Source organism: Xiphophorus maculatus, chromosome 15 (genome assembly GCF_002775205.1).
Source record: "Xiphophorus maculatus strain JP 163 A chromosome 15, X_maculatus-5.0-male, whole genome shotgun sequence".
NCBI lineage: Eukaryota > Metazoa > Chordata > Actinopteri > Cyprinodontiformes > Poeciliidae > Xiphophorus > Xiphophorus maculatus.
Window position 1 is genome coordinate 11463411 of NC_036457.1, and position 25603 is coordinate 11489013.

The 25603-nt window shown below is 37.3% G+C and overlaps 1 protein-coding gene across 6 annotated transcripts in view; it reads left to right on the forward strand.

The window, feature by feature from the left end:
• Window positions 1-3990: 3990 nt before the first annotated feature.
• efr3b (EFR3 homolog B) overlaps window positions 3991-25603 on the forward strand; it is a 32479-nt gene continuing 10866 nt past the window's right edge. The window contains exons 1-7 of one of the 6 annotated variants that reach the window (XM_023347809.1): window positions 3991-4168; window positions 4578-4712; window positions 14086-14162; window positions 18443-18570; window positions 19096-19246; window positions 21212-21333; window positions 21625-21774. In XM_023347809.1, the coding sequence (XP_023203577.1) occupies window positions 4706-4712; window positions 14086-14162; window positions 18443-18570; window positions 19096-19246; window positions 21212-21333; window positions 21625-21774 (635 nt within the window). In that variant the 5' untranslated portion in view covers window positions 3991-4168; window positions 4578-4705. Of the gene's footprint in view, window positions 4169-4577; window positions 4713-5120; window positions 5576-7978; window positions 8218-8292; window positions 8526-8702; window positions 8802-14085; window positions 14163-18442; window positions 18571-19095; window positions 19247-21211; window positions 21334-21624; window positions 21775-25603 lie in introns of those variants that run through there. The other 5 variants (XM_005800197.2, XM_023347810.1, XM_014469229.2 and 2 more) reach the window with 5 other exon arrangements.

Sequence of the window (25603 nt, forward strand, 5' to 3'; positions counted from 1 at the left end):
CACTGCTTCTGCCCCCTTGCTTACTGCGTGATCTGTCTGTACAATTACAGGCTGTATACAAATAAAAACACTGCCAAAAGGTCTTTAGAATCTGCCGGCGCAAAAACAGCCAGGCTGACTCACCCACCACCTCTTCAGCTCGCAGAAGGCATTCGGCTGCATGCAGGTGCACATGAAACTACCCGTGTTAGACTTTCTCTTAAAACATTGTTTTAAAGGTAAAAACAGCGATTCATTTGGTTAATAGAGATGCCTCTTTAAGATTTTGTGCGCTAGGCCTTTGCTTTGTGTTTCATGAAATAATAACCAATCCAAAAGAAATTTAATATTTCACATGCTGTAATAATAATCCAGCCTGCATTGCACAGGCACTGTTTATGCCTTCTATGTAAGTGCCCCACAATTTTTCCCCACATCCAAACTCTGGTTATTTAACTTTTATTACATATAGAAATCCACCCATCCATCCATTTTCTTCTTATCCGGGGTCGGATCGCGGGGGTAGCAGCTTAATAAAAATGTAGAACATATATATATAGATTTTCCTTTTCCGATAATAATTATTTGTAAAAACTCTATTAAAACCTTTTGATTACATGTGGTTTTTTTAGTATCTGTTTCTAATTGAAACTGATTGTTTTCTTGCAGTATTTGTGTACTTAAGAAATGCTGCGTGTGGCAAGAAACGAACAGAGTAGACAGGGAAATGAAAGAAGCCGGAGAAGCTTGCAGGCTGCGACAGATACTTTACTGGGGCAAGCATTCACCTTCTAGCAAGACACCAAGCCTAACATATAACCTGAGCTACGATGGCATGGTTTTGATCAAATTACGTGTGCACCCGTTAAAATGATCTTGACAAAGCTCAGCCTCAAACCCAATCAAAACAATTGTGGAAGAATGTAAAATGTCTCCAGACACTCTCCACTCTGAGCCTGAACTATTTTGCAAAGATAATTTTACAAACATTTCAGTGTCTAGATGTGAAAATCTGACAGTAACATATCCTGAAAAACTTTAAGATGTTTTTGCAGGTGCTTTGATAGGAAGATTGACTCAGGGGCTTGATTGGAAATGAACACCACACCTTTAGGATTTTAATGTGAAAATAATAATATTCATGTATCCTTTTCCTCCACCTCCTCCTAGTTTGTGTTGGTTTGTCTTGTGAAATAAAATAAATGCATGATTCTAATGTTTCAAAATCAGACAAGGTTAAAGGGAGATGAACATCAATAAAAAACATTCATGTATAAAAACTAAAATTAGGATTAGATGCATGTGTCACAAATTACTGCACAGTTTATCTCAACTGTTTGTGAAAAAGAGGAGATAAATGAGAGGGTTTGGTGCCTTGAGGACTCCTGTGTATAATAAATAAAATCTGTATTATCGAGAGCAACAGTCCTGAGTATTGTGGAGCACGTTTTCTCACTTGCCACATAATTCCCGCGTCTCGGTGGCGGTAAGCTGTTTAAAGTTTTTTAAACTGCTAATTGTTTCCAGGCAACACTCAAAGCCCCTAAGGCTGATCTAATATGCTTCCATCTGTCCCTGTGCGGCTGTGTTGCTGAAACCTTTCATACCGATTACTGTGCTTCTAAACATAGCTGGCCATCAGGTCTGTAGCACGTACAGTAGCTTATACCACAACTGAAATCAAACCATCGTCTTCTACTCACAAAGCAATGCATGGCAGTGAAGAGCCTTTTGATGCATCTCGTGATGCTGTGAAGGAGGAGCAAAGCAGTGAATGTCGCTTTAGGATTTTAATACTTCTGATTGTTACTGTTGGTCATCTGCTTGCATTTAATTCACAGTTTCATTCAACGAGTGATACTGGTTTGGGCACAAGTCTAGATACAGCTTAGTGTTAAGACCAACTGCTTTGGATGCCCAGTAATTAGATAATTCTCATTTGCACCAAAGCCAAACTAACAACAGAACTGACCCTATGGCCTGGGAATCCATGCCAAGAATCTCACTGATACCAGACACACATCTATTTATGTCCGCCGGTGCGCAACAACGATAACTCTTAGCACTTTTGCGTCCTGCATGCGGTACATTACATACTTCCGGGTCAAATTGCAGAAATCTTAATGCATTAACTTAGGAAGGGGTTGCTAGCAGTAGTTGGCCAAGCTATATTTTGCTTAGATAAAGCACAGTAGGTTATAAATAGTAGCTATAAATAAGTGTAGATCAATTGGGGACAAAGCAGAGTCTTGAAAGGACTCTGCCTCAGGTCTATTTGAAGTAACAGGTTTAGCTTGATTTCACAGTCTTTTTAAACACTTTTGTGGCATTATCCCACTCACATTCACATAACTTTTCACACCATTTATTTAATTTAGATATCATTTCACAAATTAGTTTCAGGAAGTGTGATATATAATCTTTGCCCTGTAATAATATAAGCCATCCTCCAACACATTATTTTGTTCTTTGAGTGATTTAAAGCTTTTATAACACTTTCACCTTTCTTTTTTTCTTTCTCCTCTCCTCCAGGGGATCTTTTTGTGGGCTCTAGTGTTCCTTATATGAAAGTAGGCTGACAGGAAAGGGGGAAGGAGAGGGGAGAAGACATGCGGTAAATGTCGCCGGGTCCGGGAATCAAACCCGCGTCGAGGACTCAAGGCCAGCAAACATGGGTCGTGCTATCCCCTACGCCACCACAGCATGCCCTTCACCATTCTTTTTAATACTTTTGGGTTATCTTTTGTTCTTCCACCTGAATTCAAGCAATCTGTGCTACTTTCATAATAGGTCAATTCAGAACAAGACTCAGGTGTTGAATCCTGACTTCTAATGTATGTAGTCAAATCTACGCTTTAAATATAATGTTCAACAAACTGCAGAAATAAAGAAGAGCTCCTATTGATTTTATTACTACAAATACAGTTTCAGAAAGTGAGCAAAATCTATTTTATAGAATGCATGAATTTGTCATGCTTTTATTGTTTTTGAACATACACTCAACTTAGATGAAGTAAGAAAAACATTCTTATCATCAAGCAGTTCGTATCAAGAAAAATATCAATGCAAATAAATTGCAATGTGTAGTGTTTATTTTCCTCCACACTTGTAGCCCATTTCAAAATAGGTCTGTTTTTTACGAGAAGCTTTGGTGTTTGTGGGGTTGTTAGCAGTGACATACAGTCACAGCCATAAAGTTGTCTAAAAAAGTCTGCAAATTTTAATAGTCACTTTTGCAAATAACACAAAATAATGTGACTTTAAGTTCCTTTTACCAATCCTTAGTTTGCTGTGTGCCATACTCTGTATATTTCGTGACAATGGATTGAAAAGCACACTGTGATATATTTGAAGCTTGGAATATTATTTTAAAACCTAACCCTGCTTTAAATTGCTAAACTTATGGCGTACTCTACAGTCTTCATCGTCCTGTAAACTCACCAGAACACGAACCTCACAGAACTGCTGTTCTTATTCTGGGAATATTAAACACTAGAGGACCAGTGGAGTGAGGCTGAATGCTTATACAAATGCATATCACACATTTTAGATGTTTATTTATAAAACAATGCTGAAAACCATTCATCTTTTTTCTTCAGCTCCTCAATTATGTGAAACTTTGTACTGGTCTATCACATAAATGTAAATAAAAATGCTGACATTTTTGGCTGCAACAAAATGTGGAGCCTTACCGCAGGTATATACTTTAGAAATAAAACATAAGCCTATTTGGTTAAACTAATTTCTAGATCTAAATGTACATCACAAACATCAGACACATTACTTCAGTATGAGGAGGCCCGCTATATAAGAGGGAATTTGATTAATATTCACACAACCATGTTTAATAATTGTATGTTTATGTATTAGTATTCTGACAATTACTATTTCTATAACATCCTATTTGTAGTATACATGAAAACTAATGAAGTCAACAGCTTTGTCAGACAGACAACACAGGATGTGAGCTAATTATGTTAAAAATTGATGACAACAAGGTGGTGTCCAAGGGGTCCCCTGGTGGGTTGTCACAGTTAGCAGCTAGGCGTCATCTGCTCGGGGCTAAAGGGATTTAACGCTGGCCTGAGCCAAATGAATACTCCCCCTGGTATAATTTAATTTTAAATAACGTGGTCTACATTAACTCGTTGTATGCTAAGGGCTTTAAGGATTTTGTTTTCGCTTAATGGTAAGAAACAGCTTTGCTGTCATTCATTGACGTTATGTTAGGAAACAGCTAAGGTGTTAGCATGCTGAACAAGTAGTATAAACAAACGTTAGGTTAAATTAAAACACTGTTGTGTAAATTAGTAACAGGGTTTATATTTTGTTCACATATCATGTGAACATTCACACTACATAGCCACCAAGTCAATATGATCGGTGATGTTTAAGTTATAGCAAGGAAAGCTAACCTCTAGCAAGGTATATTTGTTATCATAACATTGCTGTCTGAATTATCTTTAAAACTCACTCGTTGCATTTCAGTAAAGTTATAAGACTAACTAAAACATTAATAGCCTCGACTAATATAAAGTATATTCAGATGTTATCTAAATTTGGTCTCGCACTAGCTAAGTTTGGCATACTGACATTAGCAGGCCAAAGAAAAGCCGGCGGGTTTCCTGACTCTCGAAGCCCTGGCAGACACTCTTCCCAGAGCTGACGTGCAACCCAACTTTCCGTCTGCTTGATTAGCAACGCCGCCTTGTGACTGAAATCCAGCATGACAGGTGAGTAACTCTTCAACTTCACACCTGCACCAGAAATGAGTAGGATTTTAAAGAATCCGCATGAAAAATATGTCAGATAATTTTCATAAAAATGTTTACTCAGCTTCTGGTGAAAGAAAAAACCACCAATTCTTTTCGAGTATAAACTTGTTCCAGATGTTTGCATGAAACAAGTCATCTCAGGACAGACAAACTGTAGCACATTTGTTTTCTTTACTTGTACCCACATCACATCCAAGTTCACATTCCCTGAACTTCAAACCCACTCACTGAATGACAGTCCCACGGTGCCCCTCGTTCCCAGCCTATCTCCACCCTCTTCTCCTTGTGGTTGGATAGTGAGCTCCATTGTGTCTGTGAGATGTTTTTTAATGAGCGAGATTCACACTGAGCCTGGAGCTGCTATTGAAGGATTTGTTGCTAATCTCTTAGTTAATGCGGACAACTTGACTGTGCTAACATAAATTACGAAGAAGCCTCAGGACAGGGACATGCAAGTTGGTATTCAGCAGAAATTGATGGTGTATACGTTTTCTTTTGGTGGTTGTAAGTGTTCTGGAGAAGTTGGTTTTGCGGTTTAGTTTTGTCAGGGGGAAAAAGTGGTGCTTTTTGCAACTAAGCTCATTTATTTGTGTCAGAAAACGTAATTTCCAGTGACTTAAAATAACAGAACTGTTTCACTTTGATGGTTGCAGATTAAGATCAGTATTTTTGGTTTTGGTGTTTTAAGTTACTGCATCTGGGTAAAGTAGAATAGTGTGTGTGTGTATTGCCCACTATGCCACTGCCTGCAACTGATGTCCCAGCCACTCAGAGGCTGGCACTGGACTGCCGTACCCTTCTGGACCATCGCGTTGGCAAGGGTAAGAGAAAACACCACTTCTATTGTTCTCTTCGGACATAGAGAAAGAAAGCTTTAAAAGAAATGCTCTTTTAAAACATTTCTGAAAGTTTTAAAAGAACTTTCATATTTTTTTATGAAAGTAGTAAAAAAATAAATCCAGGTGCACTTTTCTCTTATTTTTTTACTCTTTGCTCCTTTGGCGACTTAAGACAAAATACTTTTTCTTATAAATTCAAACACACAAGTTGTTCCAAACTTACAGGAGCAGTGGCTAAGATAATAGAAAAGATCCCAATATGGTTCGTAGGCAGTCAAGAAAAGCATTGATTGTGTTTGTTAGGTATGGACAAGTATGGGAAATAATACAATATGAACAACGTTTTCCCCATCCCACTGACTAAGAGATACATCCATCTTGTTCTTATTTCAGATTTCATATTTAAATCCTGACCACTTGTTAAACAAGAACTAAAATGACTCTTGAAATATGATCCAATAAGAAGTATGGAAGTTAGACATATTGTCACTCAAATACATTTCTGTCATCCAAACTAAATTAAAACTATACATTTTCTCTCAGAAAATTTAGAAATAAAATTCCCAAAGCTGTTCTTACTGGGAGCAGGAAGTCACTGAATAGCCTTTCATGCATGTTTTTTGCTCTTTGGAAGGAAACAGAAGAATTCACAGGAAATGCGTGCAGGCTTTAGAAGAACATTAATAATCCGCACACAAAGCCTGGCACAATTTAGCTTCAATCCGGAGGCTTTCTTGCTGTGAGGCAGCAGTACTAATGAGTTGATGACTGTGCAAGGGGGTTGAACAGTGGATTGTTCAGGTGGTTCTGTCTTCAAATTATGCTCTTATGAATCTTAGCATGTAAGATGCTTTGTGAGAATGAAATGCAACTTTTTATTTGTGAGCATTGTGTTGTCTGACCTTGAGGTGAACTTATAGGAAACTCTTGACTGTTTTTTTATCAAACTATATTTTTGTTTTTAGAAAAGGACTTGTTGCCTTATTTGTTATCTGATCAGTTTTTTTTCTCAGGTACTACTCCAGATCACACTGACCCATTTATTAAAATGAGTGTTATGTAGATTGAATCAAAGAACACACTGTCAGTATTACATGGTCTATATTAATAGTCTGATTGTGCCCCACCTAACTCACTCATCATTGACTTTGACTTTGTTTTTCTTGAAAGTACCAGATTAATTGTCCCAACTAAAGTCTTTGCAGGACTGTGCTTATATTTTAACTTTATTTCTGGCTTGACACATTAAGCTGCTGTCTTCTATAAATTCACAGTTCTATCTGCTGACTTTTTTTGTTGTTGTATGGAGCATTTTCTGAAATGAATGAATGGATTGTTCATAAGTTAGCATGTTTCAGTGCACTTTTGAATAATAGTGTGCAAGGGTAACATCTAAAACTGTTGCCCTGGTGTATAAACTTAGTGCTTTTCTTTGAACTTTGTAAAAGAAAATATTATTTCATCTGTAATATTTACACTGCTCTCCCACAGCGACAGCTGTCTGAGTACAGTATTGAAATGAAATGAAATTTATTCGAACATGATACAAATATAAAAATAAAATAGTGCACAGTAACAAGAAGTGCATAAAAAAGAAGAGGAAATACAGATTTTTTTGTTTCAGTTAACATATCATGCTCAAAATGGGGTAGGAAGAAGTGAGAACTTATAAACTCCTACCCCCTAAACACTTGAAACTGACTTGAAACTAACAGCAGATCTATTGTGTTATTGAACATATTTTACATTGAGCGTATTTTAAAGTGGGAATAGGCATTCCTTAGATCAACAAAATAGAAAGGATTTAATTTTGTCAAGAAATCTGATACATCACAGTTTTTTTCACTGCACAGTGGCTGCCTTTCAAAAAAATTATTATTAATACCTTTCATTTTTGGCATTGCACCAAACTCTTGATTTTGTAGCGTTGCCAACAGACTGTTTGTTTGGCAGCATCTGGCTGCATTTTTTCACTGTACTGTATGAATGCTGTGGATGGATATGCAAAACCTTAGAATTCAGGGTGATTTTTCATATTAACCTTACTGTTTATGCTTCTACCGAAAATTAAAGAATGGAATCAAAATGTTTGCTTTCCACTCATTTCTGTATTGGTGCAGAAGATGTGCTTTGTTATGTAATACTATCTTTTCTTCAATATGTACATTAGGTGTTGTGTAGAAATACAGTTAGAGAAGATTAAATGTATTCTTGATTTTTAACCAAAAAGAATCATAAGGATGGCGTAAAGTTACATAAGCTTTGTGTAACGCTAACAATAAAGAGGAGGGAATGTGGGACACTGACCAAAGGAAAGAGGAGGTTGCGTGGGAGAGAGGTGTTCTCCCTTTCTATCTATCTTATCTACTCGTCATATCTATTTCTCCAATCCGTGTTCTGCTTTTTTTCTCCTGCAGCTGATTTAGGAGAAGTGTGAGGGTCATAGTTAAATATTTGGTTCTGTATATCTGCACTGCTCTGTTGACAAGGAAAGCTATTGCAGAAGAACGGGGAAAATCCAAGGTCATCACGGCGTGATTTCTCTCTGACGTTGTCTTTTAGCCCCCCATTCGTGCGCAAGTGTGTCTGCATGGCAGGGAGGGTGTGTGTGAGCGTGTGTCACGGTGAGTGATTTCCAGCGTTGAGACTTGCTATGCACCAATCACGGTGCACGTTTGTATGCTTTATAGCTCAAAGCACACGTGCAGGCATTTATTCCCGAGTGGGCTTTCTCTCTCTCTCTCTTTCTATTCCTCTCTCTTCTGCTCTCTCTATCTGTGTTTGTGTGTGTGTGTGTGCATATGCGATTGGATTTGTGTACATTTCCAGTGCCTCTCAGCACAGCGGCGTGTCTGAATGAGGAACTGAAGCTGCATTGAGGAAACATACAGTTCTTGTAGTGAAAAACTCCCCACATCACAATCGATGTACGGTAAGAATATCATTTGTCATTTTTTCCACTGTGCACTGATGTGTGTTTTGTTCTGGGCTGCTGAAGCCTGTGAGTAATGCCCTGAACTCACGTTGAGCCAGTTTTCCTACATTCTGCAAATGCTTTCCTGCTTAGCTTTCTTCTGATAGACTAAAGCTGTTACCGAAGTGTAATGTCTCTAGAGAGCGCATTATGGGAACTCTGGCTCTTGTGAGGATTTATTCAATTACGTTGCCGGACTGAAAGAAGACGCCGCTTTGAGGATGTTCTTTTTGTGTAATGGACCCTCATTTGCTTAAATCTTTTTAAATCATATTTTTCTTTCTGTAATTTCTGGGGAGCTGTGTAACATTCTTTGAAAAGTGCTGACTTGAGTCGTGATTCATAGATCGCATAGTAACCTGCACTTCTTGAGAAATTGGAGCCTGGAAAGCATTTTTGTAACAGTTCCAGATTTTGTCTTTCTGGTCTTTTATAGGGCTGTAAATTTTTAGCTACAACTTATATTTTAAGAGTTTGGAGACGCTGTGTACTACAGATAAAAAGAAACAAAGTTCTGTAATGTAGTTTGCCTTATCCAGCCCTGATTTAAAATGTGTCAGCATGGCTTTATGTCTTGAGAATTTGTTGGACAGCAGCTTTTTGGTCTCTTTATACCAGCTGTGTTTGCTGCCACCCACACAGGACGGAGTGTGTGCTCCGACTTTGTCTCACTGCTCCATATTTTATTGGCTGAACGTGTGTATTGGGTATATGTCCCGAAGAGTCTATAACTCTGATAGAAATAAGGAAGGATTGATTGATGATGTCATAAATATTCACCGAATTCGAATTTGTGTCACTCTCTTGGCGCTCCCTCAAGGCACACGCATATAAAAAACTAATTTCTTAGCCTATGTCATGCTCCTGTAATACCGCCAACCTGCTCTCTGTGATACTCGAGCTTTCCCAAACTCTCAGCAACAGCTTATGTGCTCAATGTTGCCAAATCAGCTTCTGCTCATAAATTTTGTTTGTTCGCTTGCATTCTGTTGTATTGTTGTCTCACTTTCATCCTGACTTTGAAGGATCTCTTTTGTGCTCAAATTCATCTTTTGAAGATGTTTGAAGATGTAAAAATAGCACAAACGCACTCTTTCCCCCTCCCTTGCTCTTATGTAATGACAACCCTGAAGGGCAGTATGCTTTGTGATAATTTTGAAAAAGTGACATATATTTATGGAGGTGATGGATTATATTTTGCTTTTGTATTTTTGTGAATATTAAGTAAGTGTGTCCTGCAAAACTCTACATGAGCTCACGACAGTATACATGCAAAACAATAAGTTTAGATATTTGAAAATCTATTCAGTTATTTCCCTTTGTTTTCTCTCACTTCATTTTGTTTTTCCTGTGTTTTAGTCTCACAACCTAATGTGAAAATATTAAGCTGACATCCAGGGGAAAATGGAGAATGTAATCTCTTAATGTATCCGCGCATTGTTTTGAGGATGAAAATACATTTGTGATTGGCTCGGTGATTCTAGGGGTTGGGGACCCTTCACATCACACATGTTGCAGCAACAAAGTAGTGTGTATTTTCATAAAATTTTATGTGTTAGACCAACACAAACTGGTACATCACTTTAAAGTGGGAAGATACAATGGAAAGTTTTCAAAATGTTTATATCCAGTGCCCCTCTAGTCAGATCTGTGATCAAGATGGTTGGAGCTAAATTGGGTATAACCCTTGAAGAAGCCTCAATGGATACTTCAAGAGAGGGATTTCTGTATATCGAAGTGCAAAACTGGTAGAGACATGTCCTAAAGGATTTGTGGAGATTGAGATTTTTATTTGTACATCTCATTTACAAGTCATGTAAACGTAGCTGGCTTTATTCAGGAGTATGAGAATAAGGGAGGCTAATCACAAATACAGTCCACATTTTTTATTTGTGAAAAGTTTGAAATCCAATTCAGCATCTTTCTGACACCTCACATTCATACAATGCGTTATGCCACATAATGTCCCAGTAAAATGTGCACAAATTTGAGGATATAAAGTTAAAAAATATAGAAAAGTTTATGGAACTGGGATACTTTTGCAAGCTGCTATATATTCATCCATGTAAGAAAGTTCTCTGAGTCTGAGGGTTCACAGATGTCCATCAACTTTTTATCTACGTGTTTTTGTTTTTTTATTGGTGACTCATTCTGTTTGTGTGCCACCATGTTTATTTTCTGTGGTTATTATTATACAGTTCACGAGGGTCCATGTAGGCGTGAAGGAGCTTGGTGTGTCGCCCCTATGTGTCGGTCAGCTTGCTGTGCAGAGTAGGTGGATGTCGTGAGACCCTCCCTCCCCCCTCCGAGTACGTGTGGTTCGTATCACTGTCATGCGAATCCTTGTCCACCCACCTTGTTGTGCTCCCTTCCATGCCAACCCATCATTACCAACCACACAAAACAGTTTGCCTTATATTTTTTGTCCACCATCTGAACTTGTGGGATTTTTTTCTCTTAATGAGTCAATTTCTAACAAACACACATTATAATGAGCTATGCTGGAAAAACCTTACATGCTTTTTACAATTAACCCTCCACCTAGCCTGGCAAAATAAACACATGGTGAACTCATTGTTAAATGCAGAACGGAGGCCATTATCTGAGTAATAACATGCCTATATCAACAAGCAACAGTGGAAATGCAAATGTTTGCTGTGCAGCAAAGTTTTATGAAACATCGTATCGATTACCATGTCCACAGGACTGTTGAATTTATGCTAGTTTTACTTTACAACAGTTAAACCTTCAACCTGAAGAAGAAATTGAGTTTGACACCTTCGAAAAATTAATTTTCTCTCCAGTGAGCAGACAGGACAGGATAGATTTGTGCTGGTTAGAGAAGGTACAATAAGTCCCACTAATCTGTGACTCATTTCAATCCACCTCCCCAATCACACTTCCATGTTTATCCCCTACCACGTCTTGGTTCGTGTTTCTCTGTGTTCAACCGTCCCCTTCTTCTCCACACCACACCGGGGACCTGCCGCATTTTCATTAATTCATCAGTGACTCCTACTCTCAGGCCCCAGTCCAGTACTGCAAGCATGAGAGAGAGAGAGAGAGAGAAGTAGAGGAAGTGGGTGCAGAGGGTTTATTAGTGTTTGAAGTGATGGAGGAGAAATGCTATGAATAGACGCACAGCTCTTTGAGATAAGCCCCAACACAATTCCTGCTGTGGAGTTCCTGCTGTGAACAAAAAACAGATTGAAACTCAACAACTTTTATAGTAAATATATTTAAGGAGCTTCTCTTTTTCAGTTTCACTCAATGATTAAAGAGCGAGTATTATGTATCTTCCAGGCTCACAGTGTTACCTTATAGCACAATCAAGTAACTATGCTAACTTTAGTTGTTATAAAATGCTGTAAGTATCAAACATGACTTAAAAGAAATTTGTCTCCGAAATTGTGTCTGTCTCTTTAAGAAGCTCCTGCTCTTTCCGACACACTACCTTCAACATATCATCACAACAATCCTTCTCCGTTTTGCCATTTATAACCATTCTTACGAGCGTTGGACTGAGAAGAAGTTTGTACGATCAGGTGTTTGCTAATTGCGACTGCCGCTAGTCTGAAGGAGCTGAGTGTTGAAGGCATGTGTGAGGGATGCTCTGTGGGATGGAAGCTCAACTGGAGACTGCAGCTCCAAGGAGGAGCTTTGCTTAAATAAACGGTGCCCACTCCTGAATGGTTGCCATGGGAGATTCAAGGATTTCTCTTCATCTTGGTGTAGATTATTGATAACCAGACGAGGCTCAGGCAGCTATCAAGTTAATCTTAGCTAAAAATACAAACGTTTTATTGTGTTGTCTTTACTCAATATTTTAAGTATTCCTGTTATTTATAACATTTTATTATAAAATGTATAAATCTTATTTAAATTTTATAAATGTTATTTATAACATTTTATTATTTTGATACTTTATTAGTCAGTTGGGAAATCTGCTTACAACAGTAAGTTTAAGTAAATATTATTTTGAAGATTGTAGCTCTCTGCCTACGTCTAAAATATGGTCCCATACCTCCAGTTCTCCTAACATAATAAAATAGGCATTTATTATGTCAAGATATTTATTAGTATAATTTTACGGCTTAAGGATATTGTGAAAACATTTTGAAAGAAGACTGTCATTGGCTATTCTTTGTGCAACTCCGAGATATTTATTCTGTGATGTGCATTAGACACGGACAGATTGGTGGTTATTTATCGAGGATATAAATACTGTGATTTTGGGACAAATAGCACCAGCTGACAGCTGGTCCGGGAAATCTCGCCTCTGTTTGAGTCTGGGTGTTTCATAAAGCGCTGCTTATCATGAGCCACAAAACTATCTATGTTAGTTTAAAGTGTGGAGCCTGAAAGTTTCTGGGGGTTCTGTGAAAATCTGAATAGTGTTGAGTCGACTTCCTGGAGGCTGGATGCAGCATGCTGTCCTGGTGGAGTGGTAATTGGGCAGCTGGTAATGTTGTTAATGATGGGTCAGGGTGCTTTCGCAATGAGGTTTGCTGTCACTTTAGTGAGAAGGGCATCAGTTTATGTAATGGAAGCTATAATAAATCTGTTTTCATTAATTAGAAGTAGATAAATGTTGGACTTTATATAAAAAGAATCAAAGAATTACTGTCTGTGTTTGCCTTGCACAATTTTTTTCCCTTTGCCTGTATGAAGTGTCAGACTATCATATCCCTCATCACTCGACTCCACTGCTGATGGTGTAATGACCTACTTTTTCCATTAGGTTTTAAGGCTCTCAAACTTGCATGCTGAATGTATGATTTTTTTTTTGTACCTGAAAATGGATACAGCATTCATTTGGAGTTTTTTGGAGGTTATCCCTTTTTTTCATATCTTCCTTCTCCCTGACTGTGCTTATGACTCACCACTGCTGAATTCTCCCAGCCAATCAGAATTCAGCTCTGTCTGGGTGTCTAGTTTGTCTCTCAAATGTAAAATGTGAAAAACCACCATCTTTCCTCATGTTGTGTGTGTTGCACGATTCAAGACTGCTTTTGATGGGCTGCATGTGTCTGTTCATGTTGATTTTTATATGTTTAGTTATGTGTCTGGAGCCAACACTGAACCATCTCTCTTTGCATATCTTGCTTTTGCAGCATGTCAACTTTTTCAGTGGGTGCATTATTATTTTAATAGCTGTAGTTGTGTTGCATCTGCTGACAGGTTTACTGGCTCCCTTTGCAGCAGGTTGTGCCTCTGCCTCTTCATTAAACACTGTTGTTTGTTTTCCAACCTTACTGTGAATGAAGTTGGTCATATCACTTCAGTGGTATAAATGAATCAGAATCAAAGATAACGAACTTACTGTTTGACGTGTCTCTAAGCGTATCCCTAGAGTGCACAAGACTTTATTACTTTTATATTATTTGTAGGGGGAAATGGAGCAGTTTTTGAAAAGATGTGTAAAATGAACCGCCACTTACTTTTATTGCATTTTTCTCATGCATACAGGTCTAATTGGTCATGTCTGTCTGTCTGTCTCTGTCTGCTTCTCTTTCAGGGGTTTGTGGTTGCTGTGGGGCACTCAGGCCTCGGTACAAGAGACTGGTCGACAACATCTTCCCAGAGGATCCAGAGGTGAGAAACGTAGTTGGCACGGCGTATTTTTTTTCTGATGCTTTCTCCTGATGTCCTTGTCATAATGTGATTGCATAGAGTACATTCCAAAAGTATTTATACCCCTTTATCTTTCTTACATTTTGTTGTGTTACAGCCACAAATGTTGGTGTATTTTATGGAGATGTGATGTGATAGGGCAACTCAAAGTAGTGCATAATTGTAAAATGGAATTTAATAGATACCTAGGCCTGTCACGATAGCAAATTTTGCTGAGCGATTAATTGTCTCAAAAAATTATTGCGATAAACGATAATATTGTCTGAAGACCTTTTTACACTGATTTAATGGAAATGACGTAATAATGCATGTGATTTCCTGCCAAAGATAGATACACTTTATTTTCAAAAGAATATTTAACACTGGAACTGATAAACAAAATAAACAAAACAACCAAAAACAAAAATAAAATGGATTCTCAGTCTCCATTAACAAAAAATGTACTTGATAAAAACTAAACCACATAAAGCCAAAGTGGAAATAAATACTGCATTCAACCAAAAGAGTGCAGATTATGAAGTCTGTATATTATGTTGCCCTTCAGTAATAATTAGATTTAAATAGAGAAAATGGGCACATCCACTACCTGATGCAATAATTCACACTACATGATTTTTGCTCCTATTTTACCCCTTACAACAATCTTAGAACGTTGGTCTTTCTAAGATTGTGTGGTGTGTTATGGTAGATCATCGTTGCCGCTCCGATCTAAATCAGGGGTTTTCCCAGACTGGGAGCTTTAACACAGCCTGTTGAATGTGACAGGTAGCCAATCAGAAAGCGCGGATTCTCCTCAGTGTTTTCTGAGGGGAAATTACGTCGGGGAATCCCAAACAGCTGACACGGCGCAACCCGAAGTCCAGCCGACGTGGAAACAACATTAATGTTTATTCAACATGCAAAGAATATAGAAATGACAAGAGGAGGAGTTGGAGCGAAATTGCTACCGCAGTTGATAAACCCGGTAACTTTTCAGCTGTTCTTCGTTAACGTGACGTAAATAGGTTCTAATGATTTTCATTCAGTCAGGACTTTACGCTGACACTAGCCACATGCATTGCAGGTAGATTGTAGTAAAGCATTGATTAATGCCTGGTTTTAAAATTAGTTCACTGGACTTGTAGCCATTATTTTGTGCCCATTGTTGGACACCACAGGGCAGGAACGAACCCGATCGAACCGTTATACCTAGGATTTCTGTCGGCTAATGTGTGGTCTGTCAGGTTTTGAAAATGGGCCAACGACAACTCTAAGATCCTGTCGTGTGCGCTGGGCTTTACACTAAGGAAATGAGGAAGGGAGGGTCAGTGGAGAGCACCGGAGTTGAGCTTTTTTTCATTCAGTGTCATCAACAGAAAGAGAAAAAGGCCGGAAGAGACGATAATGCCGATATTTGAAATGACGTCGATAGTTTTAATTTATCGTACGATTAATCGATTTATCGTTTATGGCGACAGGCCTATAGATACCAGATTTTTAATTAATTTATTATTCATCGCAGAAAATATGTTTTCCAGCAAGACAACAACCCAAAACATTAAGCCAGAGCTACTATGGAACAATTAAATCAAAGGATGTTCATGTTAGAATGGCCTATTCAAAGTCCAAAACTTAATGTATAAAGACCACATGTCCTTTTCCTTTCTTTTCACTATTCTGCACTGTTTTGTGTCGTTTTGTCACATAAAATCCCAATAAGATCCATTAGATTTGTGGTCAGAAGGTGACAAAATGTGAAACAATTCAAGTAGTAGCAACACTTTTTTAAGATACGCCATAGAAATCTGTTGGAGCTTCTTACCCCATTAAAGTTGTGACTAATGGCCGATCCCACACAGATTTGACAATATTTTTAAATTCCCAAGTGAATATATAGCAAGCCCAAAAATAATTTCCTTGATTTAGGAAGAGTAATGAAGTGGTGGGAACCAAGGATTTAAAAATGCATGAACATGCATAGCTGCATCCTCCGCTGCTTCCTCCTCTTTGCTACAATTTCCTATGATTAACTTGAATCTGACTCCGATGACTCATAAAGAAAACTCATTTTGGTGGAGATGAAGAGGGCGATTTAAATTGCAAAGGAAACTTTTCATTAAAGCTGCATTACAAGTGCAACAACCCACTTTGTCTTTTAAATATGCCAAGAAGTTCTACTACAGCTGCATGAGAACATATTTACATTTTAGTTCCTACTTTTGGGTGTGTATAGCTGTGCACCTGCATGTTGCGGCCCCAAAAATAGTTTCTAAGTTTGGTTTCAAGCTGCTGTAATTAATGGCGACCCAGGAAACTCGAATAAATTGAGTTATTTTTGAATGTTCATTCTAATATGTTACTGACTGTGCAAGCACGTGGTCGCCTGTCAGCACATTTACACTATTCCATGGTTTACACAGAATAACTGTTGGTGACGGGAGTAATTATATATTGCATTTCTATTTACACCAAAGCTTTTGACAGTTTTTAGTATTTCAGACGGCTTGTTTTGAGATGGATTATTATAACTGCCTGTTAGATTTGAGATCTCTGTCATCAAGTGTTTCAGAGAAGGCAAAAGGCTTTTACTCTGTGCTGATTTTGCAAATAAATCCAATTAGAAGTCTGTACCTTATTTGCAGAACATAAAAAGCAAAGTCAGCTAATAATGCTAATGCTCCCTTTTTGCTTTTGTTGAATCAGGAGGACCTACAATAGCTGTTTGCAAAGCGCTTACGCTTGAAAAAAAAATCTTAAATGTATGATATTGTCAATGTTTATTTGGGTGGCAGGTTACTACAAAGGCTGTGATTTCACTTTCTGCATTGACTAAACTATAAAAATCTCTAAAAGAACATAAGTTCCAATAAGTTTCCTCGCCAAACTTATTGGAAAGGTTCTTAATTTTTGCTGTAGACAGCTAGCATTGAAACGACTTAAAGTGAACAATATCTGGTATCTTGTTTCAAGTCTCTTGCTTGTGATAACTGCATCAATTAGCCACAGTTCCAAGAATTTTGCCTGAAAAAAAGAAATTTGGTGTTCAGTTGCAGAAGATGCATCAGATTATGAAAAGGACCACAAATAAAAACTGAAATGTTTCATTTGGGATGTCAAATCTAAATGTTTGCAGTCCCATTGCTTATATAGGGGAGCGAATAGTTTAATTGTTGAGTTTGAGAAATTCAAGCATTTTTCAGATGCCTGAAGTTTTCAGAAAGAAATAGAGAAGTACAAATAACTAACCTAGTTTTGTTTGTGGAAAGAAGAATTGGATTATATTTATGCTGTATGCAGTGAATGGTTGGTACAAAAAAATGCCATCAGCATAGATGTGATTAGCTTCAGTTAAAAATTCCAGTTTGTAATATGAGCATTAAATGTTTCCATCCCACAAGCGCAGTGAAAACATTCCTCCATCTTCATCCACCTCAGGATGTTAGTTTAATAATGTGAATGCGAACAAGTTATTACTTTTTAAATTGATTCTGCTCATTGTGTTTTCCAGCTAAATAAACAAACCTAAACCGATTTCAGTACACTGGTTTTTATTGGTCCTTTGTATGTTTGCTGTTATACTCGTTTTATTGAATTTTGAAAGGCCAGAGCTGAAAATAATATATATTCGAGGAATAATATTAAAAGTATCAAGACACTAGCTGACTCAGAGCCAAGAATATATCATGCAGTCTTTGATTTCTCTGATTATGACCAATCATAATTAAATAAATAATATCTATTTGGCTGGCTGAGCAAAATATATATAAATATTTCTATTTAATTCCTGCTCCAAACACAGTCATAAACCACTACTGGTTTTATAAAGTTGGACTAGATTGTTTTCATTTTTCCATCTGGATTGTGACTTTGAGTTGTTTTGGGTTTCAAAATTAGACTCTCTGTGGACTCGGTGTGTTTTTAGCTCTCTTCCATCCTCGGCCGACGTAAAGAGCGGTGAAGTAGGTCATAGGGAGAGAGCAAAAGGGAAACTTGGTGATCCAGTTATAAGCTTATATTTAAGTTGCTTAGAATGAGAAGAACAGTTTCCTTTTTTAATATATATTTTTTAACATCTTATATTCTATCAGATTTTTTTTAAAACACAGAAATTGATTTGCAGTGAACCCTAAACCCTACAGCATGCATATCTACTCTGCCATAAGTGTAACATGGATATTTCTCCTGATATAGAGTAAAACGTCCTAATTATTATTCATATTGGTTACCTCTAGTCCTTCTGTCTCCTCCCATGACACTCCTAGGATGGACTGGTCAAGGCCAATATGGAGAAGCTGACATTTTATGCCCTGTCAGCTCCAGAGAAACTGGACCGTATCGGGGCCTACCTGTCTGAGAGACTGTCACGGGATGTGGCCCGGCATAGATACGGGTAATGGTTCAACTTCTTTCTTCTTTGAGTTTAAAATAATACGTCTTTTCCATTTTCTCTGCTCTGAAACCAATGTTTAGTTTTCACATTCAAATAATTTGGATAGGATTGGACAGGATTTATCTTTATCTTCATTAAAGCTCAAATTGTACAATTCTAGGAAGAATTTCAGATAGCCATGCTATGATGTAATAAGGCATGTGTTACATTTATAATCTTCTTATATCAGAATCAGAATTCATCAAAGAGCTTAGGAAGATCTCCTGGGTGATGCATGTAGATGATATTATGTGTTGTAAACATAAAACCATTAGTCATCAGTCTGTTCAGTCCACACCTGATTCAAATGTTGATGATGTTTGTTTAGGACTATAATACTTTGATTTTCACGGCAAAAAATAACCTTGCGTGTTACATTTATACTAAAAAGTGTAAAACTAAAATGAGCATCTGCTTTCTTGGGAGAAATAAGGTTCCGTTTTTTAGAAAGTGAAACATGTCCTCTTTTTTTATTTTCCTATTGAGATATGTGTGTATAGCCATGGAAGCCCTAGACCAGCTGCTGATGGCCTGCCACTGCCAGAGCATCAACCTGTTTGTGGAGAGCTTCCTCAAGATGGTGCGCAAGCTGCTGGAGTCTGACAAACCCAACCTGCAGATCCTAGGAACCAACTCTGTAAGTACTCTGGATAAAGACAATAATGACAATGTGTACGTTAGCAACTTGTTTTATATTCGTTAATGTCGAGAAGAAACTTACGCATCAAGCACGTTCGCAATCCACATGTTTAGTATAATGCCTGTGGTTAATGTGCTTTGATACTCATCAGTGTTATTTTCATCATGTTGCCCAATTTTACTACTACTTTAGTAGTAGTAGTACTAAAGTAGTTTACAATAACTATTTTGATAGTTTTTGTGAAATTTCCAGTGGTTGGTTGCTATTAGAATTTTAAAATCAGGTTACCATTGAAATTGCATTTGGTCTCTGTGCTAAAACTCCCGATTACTTGATTATCACTTAAACAGAGTTGGAAGCAGAAGGCAGTGAAAGCAAAACAACTAAATTTCAAGAATATCAGGAGTTACATTTGCTGTATTTTGGCTGTTTTAAGGAAGACTTTTCACAGGTTTCTTATTATGTAACGACAATGCACATGTCACTATATAATAGTAGCGACTGGTAGGTGGTGTTGCAGTTACTCAGCTGAATTAAAATGAATTTGAGTTAGAAAAGCGGTTCAAGATTGAGTGTATTTCAAGTCCTGTCATAGTGTATTAAATATCAAATGCACTTGAAAAAATGTTGACAAAATTGCACAAACTGTTAAAAATTTTGTTTTCCTGAGTTTTTAAATTGGGAAGTTAAGATAAAATTGTAGTTTTATTTAAAAAATACAATATTTCTGTCATATTGCTCTCCACAAATAGCACATTCAACATATAAATATACAGTACAAAGCTGCCTGATAATATGATGATCCGTAGCTTTTACATTAGCATTAAATGTTTACAGAAATCAGCGAAGACATCCTGCAGCATCAAATTCATCTCAGTGGATTCAGCGTGTATTTACTTTCATGTTGAAATTTCAATAGGTAAGACATATAAACCTTGAGAGATGTGTACTGTGAAAGATCAGAGCTCAGCACAGAACATTGGGAAGAAAGAGTGATGAGTTTCCTCTTGTGTGGGGAGCAGCAGTCAGCACTGCTGGCTATGCCAGCAGAAGGCACATAAAGGAAATTAAATTAACTATAGACTTCAAGTGCAAAGCTTTGCAGACTGATGAGATTTGGAAACTTCACTGTCATAATGTAGAACGATCGAAGAGTTTGATAAATGTCCATGTCCAAACGTGGCTGTATACTCAGAAGCATCCAAATGTGTTGTTTTTCACACATTAAGCTCCTGTCATGAGCTTAATGGTTAGTTTCTTTTATTTCACTGCTCTGTTATGAACAGTGCTTGAAGCAGGTTTTTATTTCTCCTGGTGTTGCCTGGAATTGCAACAAAAATCATTATAATCTCTCCTCCTTTGTAATAACTATTGATTAAAGCTTTTAATCAGATATGTTCCACTTTCATACCTGGAAGATGCTTCATATTACCAGCAGCTGGATCGTTTTCAGAATCACCACCAGAGCAGTCATCAATTTGGATACTTACTTTTAATTTAAAAATCTCTCCAGACGTTAATGTTTAAGTAGATTAATGAGTTTTTTTGTTACCTTTTTAAACCTTGTTTTTTTTTTTTTCCAGTTTTCTCACTAATCCAGATGGTGTTTTTAATAAGATTTTATTAGCTGTTATTATTATTATTGTCTACGTTGGTGGCTGCTCCTCATTTAATCATCACTTCAAGTACCCTTAAGATCCAACTTGTTTAAAAAAAAAAAATCCAGTTGATAATTTATTAACTTGATGATGTTTTGAAGCTGAATGTCAGCCGGTTGACTTTGCTGACATTTGCCAGCCCAGTGGGAGAGCTCCCCCTCTGCTCTGCATTATTCATTCCTAATTAGATTAGTTACATAGCTACAGTTTGACTTCAGCTAAATGAAACCTCTTTTGGCTAACTTTGGTTTGTCAATATGATTTAAAAGTAACTGACAACTTTTCTGCCATTTTTCTTTTTCAGTTTGTGAAGTTTGCTAATATAGAAGAGGACACTCCATCGTACCACCGCAGCTACGACTTCTTTGTGTCCCGCTTCAGTGAGATGTGCCATTCAAACTATGAGGACCCTGACATCCGTACCAAGTATGTAAATAGCTGCTTTGTTTGCTCTCTGGAGACACAAATATCCACAAAGTGCTGTTTTTAGATTAAGTGGAAAGTTTTTTTTTTTTTTTTTAGATTAGAATTGCCTCAAGTTCTTTCTTTTATGAACTGATTTTTAAAATAGACACCTTTTTAAAATAACTTTGGATCAAAGTTATTTGATCCAAAGTCAATCAGTAGTTAAAAATACATAGTGCTATAACTGGAACTCTTTTTATACTCTTTTATTGCTATTAAGGGCTTTCTGTCATGTGTAAATGTTGCCACTAGGATTCGGATGGCGGGGATTAAAGGTCTGCAGGGTGTGGTGAGGAAGACTGTGAATGATGAGTTGCAGGCAAATATCTGGGATCCCCAGCACATGGACAAGATCGTCCCTTCTCTGCTGTTCAACCTGCAGAGTGGAGAGCGCACAGAGAGGTGAGTGTTCATGCGCTATTTATTGCATCTGTATTGAAGCTAGCATGTTGGTTTTTATCCAAATGAAAAAACAAAAGTATATGGAAGCCCCTTCGTTAGAGGCAATGTCTAGAAGCATTACCAACATCTAAAAAATATCTAATTACAGTAGAGATGCACCAATCAGAAGTGTGATTCCAATTACTGATCTCTGGTGTTTATAAAGCTCTGACCTGCTGATTTTAGTGGATCCAGATTTCTCCGTAGGAACTATAAGACCAATGTTAACCATAGTTTTTGAGCAGCCGTCATACTTGAACAGAAGCTGAAATTTATCATCAATCTAAAAGTAGGACAAAATGAATATGGAGTAGACATTTGAAGCAGTTAGCATTACTATAGCACCATCTACATTATCTTGCTTAACTCTGAGTTTCCCAAAGTTTTTGCCCTTCATGTTTTCTGCTGAATGTCTTGTTCTGTCGCTTACTGTTAAAATGGCCGGCACGACTCGATATGTTGTAGAAAATTTCATTTCTTTGTTCTTCTGACTTTGCTTTACACAACTAAAATTAGCTAACTTTGTGTCTTTTTGCCTTAGTAAAGTATTTCCACAACAAAAGCGTTAATTGAAAAAATATTGGGTTTTGATTTAATCTTCTCTAGGCTGTTCTAATAAATCCTTCTGTTGTGAATTTGAAGTCATTACTAGATTTTTCTCTCAAGTTCAAGAACAATACTCCTTTAATATTTCACTAACTTGCCTTTCTACTTTTAAACTTTTAACTAAATGCGTTGTATTTCTAAGGAATAATAATTTCTTAGGAAGCTATAATTTAATCTACCACCAGCACTCTTCCTTTCAGAAACATTTTAACTTGTCATCATGCGTCTTTACAAACTCCTGTTAAGATAATCCAACTGTTTTAATTTTGCACTCAATTGACAGCTGGCTATATTTTTTTTCCTAATTACCAGGCTTTCTTGTACAGTAGTCTCTTGAAGATGTTTCAGTCGCTGCTTTTTAATTTTCTTTAATTAACTATTTAAATATTTAGTGAAAATGTCTGGCCTTAAATGAAATCCACCATGAATTGAGAGTATCTGCTGTATTTTATTTGACTCGAATGTTTCTTGTGAGACAAGTTTTAAATGAAGCAACATAATAAAATCACTCAACACAGAACAGAGAACTGTGAAAAGAGATTGGTAAACAAACATTAAACATTTCCCTGATGTCCTCATATGAACTGTTATGCTATTTTATACAAATTAATATTTAAATTTAGGTAACTTCAAACCTTTTTCAGCAGGATCATGGTTCTGTCTTGATGACGTGCCAAACTCAAACATGACTTCAGTGTATAAAAACATAAGAAAAGGTGAGCACAATGATGGAAAAAAAAAATCACTTGTCACTTAACTAGCAAGAGTCACAGAGTTGAATATGAGATCCTAACAGATCAAATCATAGCGCAGCAACCATATCTCTAAGTTATTAGTGTTAATAAAAAAACTTACAAATAGCCATGAAATTGATCAAGTGTTAAACTCAAACTCAACCTATAGGCATTAGAAAATTTAAAAAAAGAACTTGACTGGAATATTTACTGATCACAGAAAGTCAGATAAAAGGAGCGACTCAGGACTTTTGCACACCACAATGCCTAACTTAAGCTTAAGTTTTTGCTTCTAAAGGCAAACTGTCATCTGACGTTTACATAACTATTATCAAGCAGATCAGTCATATTTAATATGTGGTGATTAAGCTGAAGCTCCAGCCTTGACCTTCCAAATCTTGACAGCCCAGTCCAGAGCCTCTGAGTCTCACCTATAACTCATGCCATTTATCATTATTGTCACTTTATGAACCCACTGACAGCTCTGTTCTCCTCAAGGGGGATTTATTAAACCACCAGCACAATCCAAGAACAAACATGCTGCAGTGTGGGTTGAAATATTTAAGAAGACAGGAGAGGAGCATGAAAGGACGATGCAAAGAGAGTAAAAAGAGGAGTGGGTGGAGAATAATATCTCAAGTAGGAGTCTGAAGGTGCCAGTTTGTGAGACTCTGGAGCCTCACTCTGTTGGCAGCATTCCTCATTCTGAAATTCCCTTTGACGTCAACACCAAGATCTGACGGGTAAGGGAGCAAGGGGGAAGTAGAACACTGTAGGATGAATAACAGAGCATGGAGCTTTAGAAACAGGGAGGTTATTGACAGAGGGAGTCGCAGACAGACTGACACTCTCCAACACGTCGCATTTCCCTCTCAGCTTGCCTCCTCTCTGTTTATGTTCTGTGGTTCTGCTCCTGCTGTGCATCCTCATTTCCTTCTCACACCGTGTCCTGCTTGTCATTACCCACAGCAGTCGGCGCTGAATCTAATTACCTCAAGGTCAAAATTTTTCCTCCCCTTCTGTCCCAGTGGACATGGACTATTTTATTTAAAGATCGGAGAGTTCAGACTAATTTTGGAAGTTTCACTTCCTGGAATTACTGTGACTGTATGAAAAAAAGATGTTGCAAATATTTTTGTTCCCCTTTCCTAGCAACTCTTTTTTACATGTTAAAGAAGAGTTAACATGTAAACTCTTCTTTGCACTCAGCAGAACAGAGAGACTGGAAACACCTGACAATGAGAAGTTCCTTGTTTCACTTGTGGAGAGCTCAGACTTTATCTTTTTACACCTGTTACTAAACCTTAATTAATCATGATTTGATGCTACTTTCCTGAACACAATAAAACTTTTTAGTTCTGAAACATGAGGGCAGATCTACTCCTAAAACACCCTCCCAGCAAATAGCATCTTCCTGCGTTCACATTCAGAAGAGCCAACATGGATTCATTTTGGGCAAATTCTGCTCACAATTGTGCATATTTATGTCAGTTTCAAAAATGGATAATAGAATCTCGTTCTCAAAGACCAGAGTTGTTTGTATTTAGCAGTTTGCATGAAAATAAAAATACCATTGACTAAAACCTGGTGGGAGAAAAAGAGCAATCTGCTGAACTGCTGACTTTCCAAAATATGGCTCAAGGATGCAAATAGTATTTCCAATCAAATAAATTGTCTAAATTTGGTTATAACAACATAACTTTTTTAAACTTAAGAACACAAGCCTTATTCTTAACCTACCTACAGATGATGCATCACATGCTAGGTTTAATAACCACAACTTCATTCAAGTAATTGTAAAGATGCTCAGTTGATGGGTGGGAGTTTTCACCGTTGCAAGAAGTGCCTCAGGAAGTGAACTGGTGGACCTTAACGCTAACCAGACATGATTTCTGCAGTCCGTTGTTCTTTGAGTTTTGAGAAATGTCTCATTGGGTCAGATCCTGGAGTTTTCTGTTAAATAAAAAAAAATATATATATATTATAAAGCTGCTGGTTCTGATGGGGTTTCTTACTCCAGTGTGTATCTCACAACCTTTGAATTCCTTACTTAGTTTTAGAAAACAATCAGGACAGTACTAACAGAGAACTCATTTTCTAATAAAATCTGAAGATCTCACCTCTGAGTCATGAATATATTTGATTCAGACATTATTAGGTTCAGATTCACTTGAGTCACATTGATAGCACTGTTCTGACAAGTATGCTTTGTTATGTAATGCCATGAATGAGTAATGAGAGAGAAGAAATCATTAACACCCCCACTTCCAAATAAATACACATAAGTAAATATCTGCATTTTTTACTCTAATACTGTTCTTGCCTCATAACTTTGGAGCCTATGTATGATTTAGAATTATTTTTCTTCATTTCTAGTTCTGCTGCAAAAGCTTTTAATGGTGGACATCTAAAAATGTGGAATAATGAGTGGAACGTCACGCTTAGGACAG